Source organism: Manihot esculenta, chromosome 1, assembly GCF_001659605.2.
Source record: "Manihot esculenta cultivar AM560-2 chromosome 1, M.esculenta_v8, whole genome shotgun sequence".
Classification (NCBI taxonomy): Eukaryota; Viridiplantae; Streptophyta; class Magnoliopsida; order Malpighiales; family Euphorbiaceae; genus Manihot; species Manihot esculenta.
The window spans coordinates 38602064-38615447 of NC_035161.2; the positions used below are offsets into that span (position 1 = coordinate 38602064).

At 33.0% G+C, this 13384-nt stretch overlaps 1 protein-coding gene across 1 annotated transcript; it reads right to left on the bottom strand.

Moving 5' to 3' along the window:
- Positions 1 to 1296: 1296 nt before the first annotated feature.
- Positions 1297 to 5641, bottom strand: LOC110612465 (translocase of chloroplast 159, chloroplastic). The gene has a single exon (XM_021753257.2). It carries the CDS (start codon positions 5512 to 5514, stop codon positions 1459 to 1461), a length of 4056 nt encoding a protein of 1351 aa, XP_021608949.1. The 5' UTR covers positions 5515 to 5641; the 3' UTR covers positions 1297 to 1458.
- Positions 5642 to 13384: the final 7743 nt, after the last annotated feature.

Genomic DNA, 13384 nt, shown 5'->3' on the forward strand with positions numbered 1-13384 from the left:
TGTACATTGAAGTACCTGCATAAGCAGATACATTATTGTGATACTCTTCTTTTAATATAAATAACTATTATAATGAAAATTTCATTTGGCCTATGTTCACATGCTATGCCTTCTTCAAGCTGCTGCCTTTGCTGAAGGATGCTGATTGATCTAGGCACTGAAGGTCCAGTACCTGCACGATTCAAATATGAATGCACACAAGACTCTCTTCTTAATTACCAAAGAACCACCCGATTGAAAATTACGGATTCCATGGCCTCAGTTGAATTCACAATTCTGTTGGCCTAAATCATCATATGAAGCTATAAAACCAGAAAAATGCAGCTTCAATTATGCTTCTGTGCCAGAAGCTAAAGAAAAAAGCAACGAGATTAACGAGAACAAATTACATTTCCATGACATTGCACAAAATTTTTATGATTTGCTTGTGATATGTAAAACAAGCAAATATAAAAGGGGTGGGAAAATCACAATACCCGTACTCTGTTAGCAGATCTGTGATAACAGGTTAGATTATTAATGGTTAAATTAAAGGACTAAATTTATTCTGAATCATACAATAAGAGTGAAAAAATATCAAAATTTCATCTTTACTTGCACTCTTCTCCATTAATAAATAAATTTTCACATTTTTAGATTTTACTGTATAGTTCAAAGGCAAATTGACTTTTTATCGATTATTAATAATAGAATGGTGGCAGAGAAGTTGGAGAGCCATCAAACTACCCGCAAATTTTCTCTGCTTTTTTCAAAGTGAATCAGAATTCACAGCTTTAGAATTAGAGAGATAGAAAGTTTGAAACCTCAAATGCAGCCGAGAGAGCAGTGATAGTGCGAGAATTACAAACACAGCTTCAACATTTTCTAATTCTTTGAAATCAAAGCGGGGAAATCAGGGCCGAAAATGAGGAATTTGCGAACCTGAACAAGTGATGGGTGTGGTGTTGAGTGGGGGAACGAGGCTGAAAATTCAATTCCAGAAGGCGAAGCAATCGTTTTTCTCACAAAATGATGCTGCCAAGTGGGAGAGAGAAAATCCACCCTAGAGAGTCTCTCTCTCATATGTTGTATAAATAGATAGATTTGTCAAGACAACGCAAATTTCACAGCAAACGAAAAAATTCGCCATACAAGCAAGGCAGTGGTGCATCCCTAGCATTGCGATACCACCATATTTGAACAAGTGCAAGACAGATAAAAATACTATGATTTCCTCATGAACCCATCTCATGTTTTCATACATTTCACCACACAATATAACATGAACCTGATATTGATAAGGTCAATAGATTCTGCTTGAAAGAAAATTAAGCATTATTCAAGCTCAACGCATTATAATATCAGATCAATAGGTTCTACAAGAAAGAAAATTCGGCATTATTCAAGCTCAACGCATTATCTAATCTATGATGCTGGATGAATGTAATACATTGCATGAATGGAAAAAAAATGCAGCATTTAATACATCGAGTAATTGTCACTGACCCCTGGCCTAATGCTTTTATAGATAGACATTGCAATTGGAAGAAGACCCACAAGTGCAAGCTGAAGTTGTTCAGAGCTGCTTGTTCGAACGCTAATTTGTCCACTCATCTTGTTGTTCAATCCTGCACGAACAGCTACTTTAGAACTTCTTCCAATGGAAATTTGCGATTGAAGGTTAGCCCCAAGAGCCAAGTCCCCTCTCCACTTCACCAAAGACAAGCCCAGGGAGGATTGGTCCTGGCCAATTGGATAATCTGCTTCCCTTAGTCGCACTTCCAAATTGGCTCCATAAGCCGCATCACCCAGAGAACGGACAGTCCCAGTGCTACCAACCAACATCAAGCGCTTTCCTACTGCAATCTGATCCTCAAGTTTGAAACCACCGGCCACATTTTGGCCCAAAAATGTAACAGATACCCCAGCAGTTGTCTTGTTTGCCTTGAAATTTTTCAGTTTAGTCTCACCCCTCAAGATGTAAGCAAGTTGCTTTCCAACATTTTGAATGTCAAACCCCGCCATGCTCGACCCGTTCTCCCCATGTTTTGCAGAGATTGAAGAATCCAAATGGATGCTGAACTCTTTCTTATCTTTGGTGACTTGGACAGTGACTGCTGCTGGAAATCGATTAGCAACAGCTAAATTATTTTCAACGTTGATACCATCATACCCACAGTCGTGGTCCCAACCATGAGTGTCGAGAACTGGCCTTGCCAGAAATTGTGAAGTTTGTTCCAAAAACCGGTACCGATAGGCTGGATTATCACCATCAAACGAAGGTGGCAACACCATATCCGGTAATGGAACCGGCACAGCAGCTGGAGCTCCATTTTCTGGATCAACATCTTCTCCATTGTAATCATATTCATCAGCAACAACCTTTCCTTTCTTCTTGATCTCTCTCATTCTCCTCAACTCTTCTGTCCATTGCTTCTTCTGGAGGAGCTTCACCCGATAATCATATTCCTCAAAATATGCTTTCTTCTGCTCCTTGCTAAGCTTAGCAAGCTGAGTTTTCCTGAGAGGCTTGAATGGTGGGAGCTGGTCATACTCATCCCCTTCTTCTTCCTGATCAGAATCAGACAAGTCAGCCAAGTCAATATCAGAATCAACGTTATCGCCCCCTTGATCATTGGAGAGTTTAGGATGTGAGCGAGACTGCAACATCCAAGACAATAGGTATGGAAGTGGAGGTGCACGAGTGCGGAAACCAAAAAGCTTCCTGTGGTCAAATGGATCTTGAGGCTTAGAAAGAGAACTTGCTTCAGATAAAATCTTCATAGAGAAGCACAACAGCAGTAACTGAGGTCTCCAACTTTGACCATTAGGGAGCACTTTTTGTCCATCTCTGTTTTTACGACATGAGGGATGATTCTCTACAAGAGATACAGGATTCATCATACTTGGGTTCATCAATCGCAAATCACCAACAGCTTGCCCAATAGACTGCTGAACCACATGAGAACGTTGAGCAACAAATACCTCATAGCTCAATGGGGAACCAGAAGGTCCATCTGGAGGTGCTGAAGCACCATGGGTTAAAGTAACTACAGCATTTCGCCAGATGGAAGAGCCAAGAGAACTAGTGATAGATCTAAGCAATGGCAAATCATTAAGATCCCTGGTTTGAGTGTCAAGCCTATCAACATAGAGGACAACATCTGGGGGGCAACTCTTCATGAGCTTCTTTACGGAAGTCAAGACTTTGCGGTTTAACCCTTGTTCTGAACCAGAAGACTTGAGTCCTGGGCTATCAATTACCCTAATCTTAACTCCACCTGCCACACCAGTTATTTCTCTAGCAGAATTAGTTGCAGGCTCAAATGCATGGATTGGGGACTTCTCCTCACCAAAAATAGAATTTATTGTAGCACTCTTGCCCACCCCTGTTTTCCCAAGGACAAGTATGTTCAAGGAAATGTCCAAATCATCTTTCCTCTCTGCTTCAAGCTGCAAAGCTGTCCTCTTTGCAGCATCAAGGCTAAACAGCTGATTGGTTTGCTTGCCTGCAAGAAGGGCTAAACGGTACAGAACCTGTGCAGCTACCGACTCTTCTGGAGAGAGACCTAGTCTGTGAACAAGCCTCAAAAATTTCACCCTTATCTGCTGCAACTTCTCCAGTTTCTTTTTCTCTTCTTCACTCAAGCTGGTATTCAAGTCTCCCCCATTGGTGAGACTAGAAGAAGAAAAAATACTAGGGCGATTTGGTCCTGCAGCAGGTTTCACAGGTCGGAGTGAGGACCCCAAACCTGCAGGTCGCTCAACTGAGAAGAGCCTTGATCCATCCTGAGAGGTCACAGTGACAGTGTCACTCTCTGAGCCAGCACGGGTTGCTGCTTTCAAGAGGGCTGCCAAGGCAGCCGAATCAAACAGCTCCTTCCCCTCACCTTCCTCATCAGTGTCTACTTCTTCATCTGAGTCTGTCACAATTTGACCATCAATTCTATCTGAATGATCACGAGAAGTCTCCACATCAGAATAAGAACCAATACCTGAACCTCGCTCCAACCCCTCCAAGAATTGTTTCGCAGCTTCAGAGTTTCCAAAAATTATACCATCAGTCTCACCATCTGTGACCGAGCCATCATTCTCACCTTCCACACCTAGATTATTCTTTTCTTCGATTTCATCATTTAATTTCAATTGCGCATTTGTAACAGCAATTGATTCTGCAGATTCAGGTAAACCAGCTTTGGTTGAGAGTTCATCTTCCAAATTTTTGCTTGCTTCACTCATATAAATTTCTACATCATGAGCAACATGTGTTCGTGCAGTTTCTTCAATAGAACCAGTGGCCAGAGTTCCATCCCTATCCCCTACATCAACTACCACTGCAGTTTGAATTTGTTCTATTCCCTTATCAACTGCTGGCTCCATTTCTTTCTCTGTTTTCTCATTTTCATTAGTGGCGCCTGCAGCTTCAGCCTTATCAACACTGACATTCATGATATCCCAACTACCCTTTGCGACTGCATCATCAAACACATCAATGATTTCTGAATGTTCCCCCTCTCCCAAGCCAGAAACAACAATTTCCTTCCCATTACTGTCCACTTCTGCGATTTCAGGCTTAAAACCAGCCACAGATTCAACATTTTTCTTGGATTCTGCATTAAAATTGACTGGTTGTTCCATATCACTACTAGTCTTATCAAAACAATTGTTTGGAGACAAACTACCATCAACTGGAGCCTCTGCTCCTCTAACTTCAGAATAATTACCTCCCTCCATACCTCCACCAACAGCCACTCCCAATCCCCGCAAAGGGGCACGGACAGACTCCAGAACCGAGTCCCCCTCTTCGACCAACTTGTCATTCTCTAGTTCTGAAATCAAACTGTCCACTTTTTCATTCCCACCACTGAAAAACTCTCCCTCTTCAACTGCCTTGCCACCATAAACTTCTGCTTTCTTCCCTTCAACAGGTTCTGCGTCCAACTGGCTCTTCTCCCTCCCAAGCTTCTCAGTCTCCATGTCACCCAAATTCGTGTCCACGCCCTTGCCCATTTCCAAAGAAACCTCCTTTCCTTGATTATCCACAACCTCAATTCCATTTTTATCCCCAGAATCCTGAGCCCAACTCAACTCTAAACCCTTATCCCCATCCCCATCCAATTCACCCTTCTCCATGGTCCCGAGTTTCGACTGTCCTACAGCATAAACATTATCATCATCATCCTCTTCATTCGCCAGCTCTTCACTTTTCAGCACCGGAAATTCAACGGTTTCAACAAAATTGGAACCAGCACCATCCCATTGAAAGGGGTTTTGAGGGGTTTCCGGGAGGGCAACTGGCTTCTCCGTCTCCATTTTAAAGTCTTCCGCACCACTCACAAACATCCCATCGTTACTCCCACTACTAACGCTAATGTTATTAATATTAGCCACCTCAAAAGTATAATTCTCAACTGAATTATTGATAACAGAACTATTTGAAGAAGGCGAAGATGTCGAGGAAGAATAAGGAGGAGGAGAACCTGATGTGTTGGAGAGATGCGATGGCGTTTCTGGTACAGAGGGCTTGGAGTCCATGGCGTTAAGAACAATGAGTGGAATGAGTCAGAGTTAGGGTTTTCGGAAGCTGCAGGTAACTCGCTGTGATACCAAGCAGCGATAAGATAAAATGGATGGAGAACAAGTGTCTCAATCTATATCTCCAGAAGAGGCTCGAGGATGAGGAAGTTCAGATATGGGCCTTGGGCCTTTCAAGGATTAAATGACAGATATATCCCTCGATCGGACTCTCTGCTCCATTGGAGAAGCTAGAGAGATTTGTAATTTGGTGGAATTTACGGGAGACGGGCGTCTCCCATCAGAACACGCAAATTATCATTTCAAATCTCCTTTAGTTTTCCATTTTCTTTTTTTATTTTATCTAAAATTTATTTATAAATTTTATATCATACGCTTCTGTATTTATCATAGAATAATTATTAATATTTTAAATAAATAGATTTATTTACTAAAAAGTATAATCGTTCTTTATTGTAATTTATTTTTATAATCTTTATTTTTAATTTATTTCATTTTTATATTGTATTCTTTTAATATTATAGTAAATTTTATCAATATTTAAAAGTAGTTATTCATAAAATGAGTTTTACATTTTAAATAACAAACTTTCTTACTTTGATTGAAAATTACAAAATTTTTAACGTATTAAAATTTAAGTATATCATCATTTAAAAAGAATATCTATTGATTCAAAAATCCATCAGTCCAAACAGAATTTATACAAGAAATGAGAGTGGTTTTTGAATTTAAATTATATGTCTATGCAAAAATATTCTTTTTTAAAACGGTTGAAATAAAATTTAAAAGAAAAAAAATAAGGTAACAGAGATAATTTATTGTTGTAAAAACAAATAAAATATTAAAATTTAAATTAATAGTATTTTCAAAGTTTAAATGGATAATATCCAACCGCTGAGTTAGAGCTTCATTGATTTTCTCATAGGCCGGGAAATATCTTGTGCTTGTAACATTCTACCTGTTTGTGAAAATGCCTGATTTGCGTGGAAGAGCCTTTTGTCTGGTTGCTCTTGTAGGATAACTTATCGATTGGCATCTGTTTGTTTGATTTGTGCATATTTTGTCGGGGCATGGTCAGTACGTGCTTCCATTTACCCCCTTATCCTCCTCATCGAAAATGTTTGGCTGAAATTTGCTGCTCCTCATCTCAAATTATCTTCAATATCAGCACCGAGTCAAGTCCAAGTGCTAACTTCCCCCCCCCCCCCCCGCTCCTATTATATATTTGAGGATTGGTAATCTTGCGATTCTAGAGGTGCTTGGATAATTCTCACATGGACATTCACGTATCAGAGGTCCGGATATATGCTGCCCAATGGGCTAGAACATAAATGAATCCATTTATGTTCGTGAACTGAAGGCCCGTTTGCCAGTTGACCCGTTACAGTAGAAGCAAATAATAACCGAGTTCACAATATTTTCATGGGGTTTAGCTAATGCACATTTTTAATTTTTATTTATTCAAATTTATAAATTTAAACTTCGTTTATTAATAAAAAAATAGCATATATCTTAAATATTTTATATATAAAAGTATTTTTTATAAAAAATAATTTATTTTTATTATTTAATTTTAATTTTAAAAAATAAAATATATTAATAAATTAATATATAGAAGTATTAATAAAATTTTTAAAATATTGGTAATAACTCCATTTCATTTTTTGAAAATAACTTAATTTTTTGTTTATAAATTATTTTCTATTTAATTTTTTTAAATGCTTTAAACATAAAAAATTATAAAAATTATTTTTTAAAAAAATATTTTTTGTGAATATATTTTCCATAAAATAAATAGAATTTTAAAGTATTATAATTTATAATACATTAAAAATGTATATTACAAGAGTGAAATTTTAATCAGTTGGTAGATTAAAGAATAGTGTATTAAATTAATATAAATATGAACGTATATTTTAAATTTACTAAATAATTAATTTCTTTTTACCTTTTTAGGTATTTGAAGGATTGGGGAGAAATTGAATCCTATTCCGAAATTTCTATAATTGTCTTGTCGATATATTTAGTGGGTTATGGACTTTACAGAAGCTATATGATTAATTGATACATACATTTATAATATTTTTTAATTACAACAAGAATTTAGTTGTCGCCTTGTAATATATTGATTAAGGTCCAAGTAAACGGCTAATGATTAAAACGTACTTAACCCCTAATCTATTATTCTATGAATTATGGAGACCACTGGTTGACTCTTGCTAATCAGATACCCTCATGATGCATATTTTTATATTCACTCATCACATGATCCGGTTTCACACTTCAAACTCATGTGTATATATACACACGTATGAGCTAAAGCTTAGAAAAAAAAAAAATATTTTACTATATTATAAAAAAATCTCATGTGACTTTATTTCCTTTTTATGGTATTTATATTAAATCAGTAAATTTTTAAGAATGATAAATGTTAATAGAAAATTTGAGTATTGAAAATAGTGTATTAGAATGCATGTATATATATTTTATTTTTATGCCGTAATAATATAAAGTTAGTTAATGGCGTCTATGAAAATTTAATTAGTACGGGTTAATGAATAAAAAATTATGTAATTGTAGAAATAATAAAATTTTGTTTATAACATCTTTTAACAGTAATTAAATATTATGAGATACTCAATTATACACACGAGATATAATTTTTATTGTTGAGTATCAATTATCTGATTATTGAATTTTTTATTTTTTGGGTGAAATCTGAGTGATCAAGAGTCATAATTTATTAAGATTTTATTTCATGATTCTATGTTACAGTAACGACTCATGAATTGAATAATTATTATGCCATATCAATCACTTAAGTAAATAAAAAAATATTTGGTTTAATTTATAAATATCACATATTTGGCTGTTTTAATAATTAATTAATATTTTTATTTTTTAATTAATATTTATATTATAAATATATTTATTATTAAAATCACTAAAACTATATTAAATAAAATATATGATAATTTTTTAAATTAAATGAAAGCAATATAGCATTTTATTTGGTTAATCAACTTATAAATTTAGTATTCGTAAGCACCTGAGAAAAGTCAGTTATTCCTTTTTTTTTTAATTTATAAATTTGAACTTGTAAATTTTAAAAATATTAAATAGGATTTATTGTATTATTTTTAAATTAAAATTACAAAATGTTTGGCGCCACTCGCACTCAAATCGAAATGCTCCAGCACTGCTATACAAACACTTATTTAAAAAAAAAAATACTATACAAATACATATAATTTAATTGAACTCACATATTTAATTTAATATTAAATACATTTGAATAAATCTAATAGATCTAAAATTCTACTCTTCTATCTCCAATTTTCGATTAAAAAAAAACTTTAAATTTAAGCTACCCAACTTAATAGGGACGCTTGAAAAAGTATTGAGTAGCATACTTTTCTATAAAAATATTTTTGCATGTTTGTTGACTTTTCAATATTTAAAAAATTGTTAAATAAAAATATTTGTACAATTTCAAAAATAATATAAATTTATTAAAACATAAAATTAAGTTAATATTTTTAAGAAAAACAAGCTATTTTCAAACGAAAAATTAACTTTATAAACTTTTAAGAATCCTAATAACATCATTATAGTTTCTACATGTAAATATATTAATATATTTTATTTTTTAACATTATAGCTAAATAATAAAAAATTAAATTATTTTATTAAAAAAATATTTTCTGAATGAGACTAAATGAGATTGTTTGACTTTTTCTTGTTTTTGTAACTATAATAATCAATGAGGAAGAGTGGACGGATGGCTTTTAAAAGCTTGGCAGTGTGAAAATCCATTAATAAATACAACCTACTTCCTCCTTGCTATAATTTCCTAGCATTTATATTATCAATTCCCTATCTCTCAATTAAACTATCTTACAATTAACAAATTAATAATTTGAAATTATTAAGAATAAAGTTATTAAGCGAAATAAATAATAATTTAGTCAAACTATTTGGCATTTTAATTTAAATTATTTAATTGGCCATGCATAGTCTAACAGCTTGTTTGGACATAGAGAAAAAAGGGGGAAAGAAAATAAGCGACGGAAAATAAGAGGGAGGGAATTTTTACTTTCTCCCATTCGAGAAATGGGTGGAAAATTGAAAACGGAGAGAAAATAATTGTTACTATCCCTAACTTATTTTCTCTCCCATTTGGCGAGAAAGTAGAGAAAATCTACTGAATATTTAACTAATAAATTGGTTTTGGAATTCGTCAAATGTGTTTGAGAAGAAATAGCTGAAAGAAACTGCACACATACTTCTAAACAGGGTTGTTTAACCTGTACTGTATGATAATGTTCAATATGATTTGTTATTTTTTTTTATAAATAAATTAATGTTAAGATTACAATTATGTTTGCTTAGTTTTCTATATTAATTTCAAAATCAAATAAATATTAATTGCTGGTTTGAGTGAAACATAGTATTATTTAATAGTTTAGTCTTGTTATTATTTAATTATTTTTAAATTTATTATATAAAACATAATCTCTATAATGAGGGTAAATTTGTACTTTAACTATTTTCTTTCCATTAATCACTTTTTTAAATAAGGGGAAATGAATTTATTTTTCTTTCTACCATCATTTCTTTTTATTTATTAAACATGAGAAGGAAAAATTAAAAAAATAAAATAAAATTACTTTCCTTCCACTCTCTTTTTTTTTTTACCGGTGCAAAAAAAAACATTTAAACAAGGTTTAAAAATGCTAATACAATATTAAAAAAATTAATTCAATATAAAAAAAATTAAATTTAAAGAAATCAATAATAACCTAATTTATAAACATCTCTAAAATAATAAAATAGTTTAAAATTCAGTTCATCCGAAAACAGATTAATTACCGAAACTAATTAAATATAATGAATATAAATTTTTTATTGTCTGAAAAATAGAATTAGACAGAATATCAAACTATTAATAAATGACAGTAACGAATAAATTCGACATGAATGATTGTAAAGAAAAATAAAAGACGTATATAAAGTGGAATGATATGATAAATTAATAAATTAATAAACATAAAAGCATATAAGGAAAAATCACACACAATTGAGGGAATATATAATTTCCATGATAGTGGGCATGTATGATAATTTTGAGCAAGCATTAGCATATTTTAGATGGGAAAAGGAAGAAAACTTCCAAATTTTGAAGGTTATATACATGTAAGCACATGGTCTCAGGTCAACAAAAGCAAAAGTATGAAAATAGGTAAAGTTTGGTGGTTTGTATAGAGCAGTAGATTAGGAGAGCGCAGCTTTCAATATCCCGGCCCGGCTAGTGTGTGTTGGGTGAATTGTGTTCCAGTTCAGAGCTACTCAGCCACCTCTCTTGATTCTTGAACCATGCCACTATGTTGAGGCCCACGCCTTTTTCAGATTAAAATCACAATCAGAGTCTAACTCGCTGCCTCCATCCACCCGCACCACCAAGAGTCCAATCAAAGCCGTCATGCTTCCTTTCACGTGCTCTTTACTTCCTTACCATCAACTAGCTGCAATTGGTCTCGGTCGACATTAGGCATAACTAATAAATCAATTTTGATCAACAGGAAACTAAAATATAAATAAAATCACAAAAATATTAATATAACTTTACACTGAATTTTATTTAAAAGAATATTAATATTTCAAATTTTAAAAAATGTCATATACCACATTTAAAACATCTAGAAATAAAAAATATAATTTTTTAGTTAATTTTTATTTTAAGAATAACTTTTTTTAATTAGATATGGTATAATCCCAAATCGCCCTAATTTAAGAATATTAAAATAACTTCAAAAGTTATATCACTCCATAAACTAACAAACACCACAGATACATGTGAGGTCACGTTAGAACTTAGTACTTGGTGTTAAATAATATCATCAATGATTAGAGAGTGTAAATAAACTTTGAATATTATTATAAAATTTAAAATATTGAATTTTTTTATCACAAATTATTGATGTCAAAAAAATTATTTGTTTTTTTGCAATTAAAAGCAATATTAGTTTTTTAAAATAAATAACATAACATGATAAATTCTAAAATAAATAAAATTCAAATTCTATTAAATTTAAAATAGGATAAATATTAACTAAAATTAATAATTAATAAAAATAATATTATTCCCATTCATAAAATACTATAAATGAATAATTTTGCAGGTAGTATAAATGGTTTTAAATATAATGATTAATAAATAAAATTTCAATTATCTTGAAAATTATTGATATAATACAACATTAGCTCAAAATGGATCATGGGTTGTCACCACCTAACGGGTCACATAATAAAACTCTAATAAATTATCACATGCGGTTGCATAAGTTTTATTTGTTAAAAAAAAGATATTAGAGTATCGTAACATTCGATGTTCATAATGCCAAAACTTATTCTTTTCTGAACAGATCAAATTTTCATATACAAAATTTAAAATATACAATTATTACACAACTACTTTTGAATTCAAAACATTTCATTATATTTGCCATTTTATTCAAATTACTGACTTGAACGTCAGAGTGGCTGCTATGGGCGCTAGTTATCTTATTTTATTTTTCTTGCAAATTGACCAATCGCAACACAATTTCATTTCAATCACATCATTTGGTTCCCTGCCAAGAGATTCCATTGAATTTTCTCTGTTCAATTGGAGTAGAAACCGGATTTTCATTCATTTTTCTCTTAAAAATAAACTTTTTTTTTCTATTCTCTAAAATGGCTGACAATTCACGAGCTGCTGCTGAGGTTGCTACCAACAAGAGCGTAACAAATTTCCCCACTCCTGGTAATGAACAAAACACCCCAGCAATGATCAGTGAAGCTAATTTGAGCAATCTAAATAATGAGCAGATGCTTTGATACATAAAAAGGCTATAGGTTACTCTTGAGCAGTATAAAACTTGGGAGGATACCTCTTTCATGGCTTGCAAGATAAGGAAGGAAGCTTTCATCGACACCCCAAGAATTCGGATAAAGACAATCCAAACGCAGTCCAATAGAAAGGCAAACTGGAAGAAGAAGAGTCATTGGACGAGGCTCCAAAGATGTTGACTATAAGCCGATATGGGTCATGCAAAGGTACCAAAAGGAGCAGGATGAGGATTATGGACTAGACAATATCTCGCCCTTGTCATAAAAGATCTTGACAAAGACATTTTTTGCCAAGTTCAAACTTTAAAGTTTTGACAAATATGATGAAACAATAGATCCCATAAGTCACCTGGCGATCTTTAAGACGATAATGTAACTTTAAGATATCAATGATTTTGTATTGTGTCGAGTATTTCCGTCAACACTTACAGGTTTAGCTCATAAATAGTACCAACATATGAGTCCATATTCAATTCAAAACTCTTTCCAATTTGCTATGTTATTTAAATTCAGGTTTATTATTTATATACCTCCTAAAATGCTATTCTCTTATTTGTGGAAGATCCGCCAAGAAGAGGGAGGTTCTTTAAGGAATTTTATCTCACGGTTTGATGTAAAAGCAATGTAGGTGGAGAATTTAAACTATGAGATAGCATGTAAAGCGTTAAAGAAAGAAACACGCAACATCAAGTTCATAAATTCTCTAATCAATAACCCACCCGCTACTTACTAACAACTAGTGGATAAAGCCCATAAGTACATAAAATTGGATGATAAAGTCTAAGTATTGAGAGGACAAAAGAATTGAGTCAAAAGCAAAATCAAAAGGCAAAGAGGCGAGGATATGTGGAGATAAAAAAAAGACTATAAAGCGGATATCCGACAGGCCCATAATCTGATTATTAGTCCCGCTAACTAAGATATTTTATACTAAGGCCAAAAGATAGGTATTTGCCAGGCCCATAATTCGCGTGTTAGT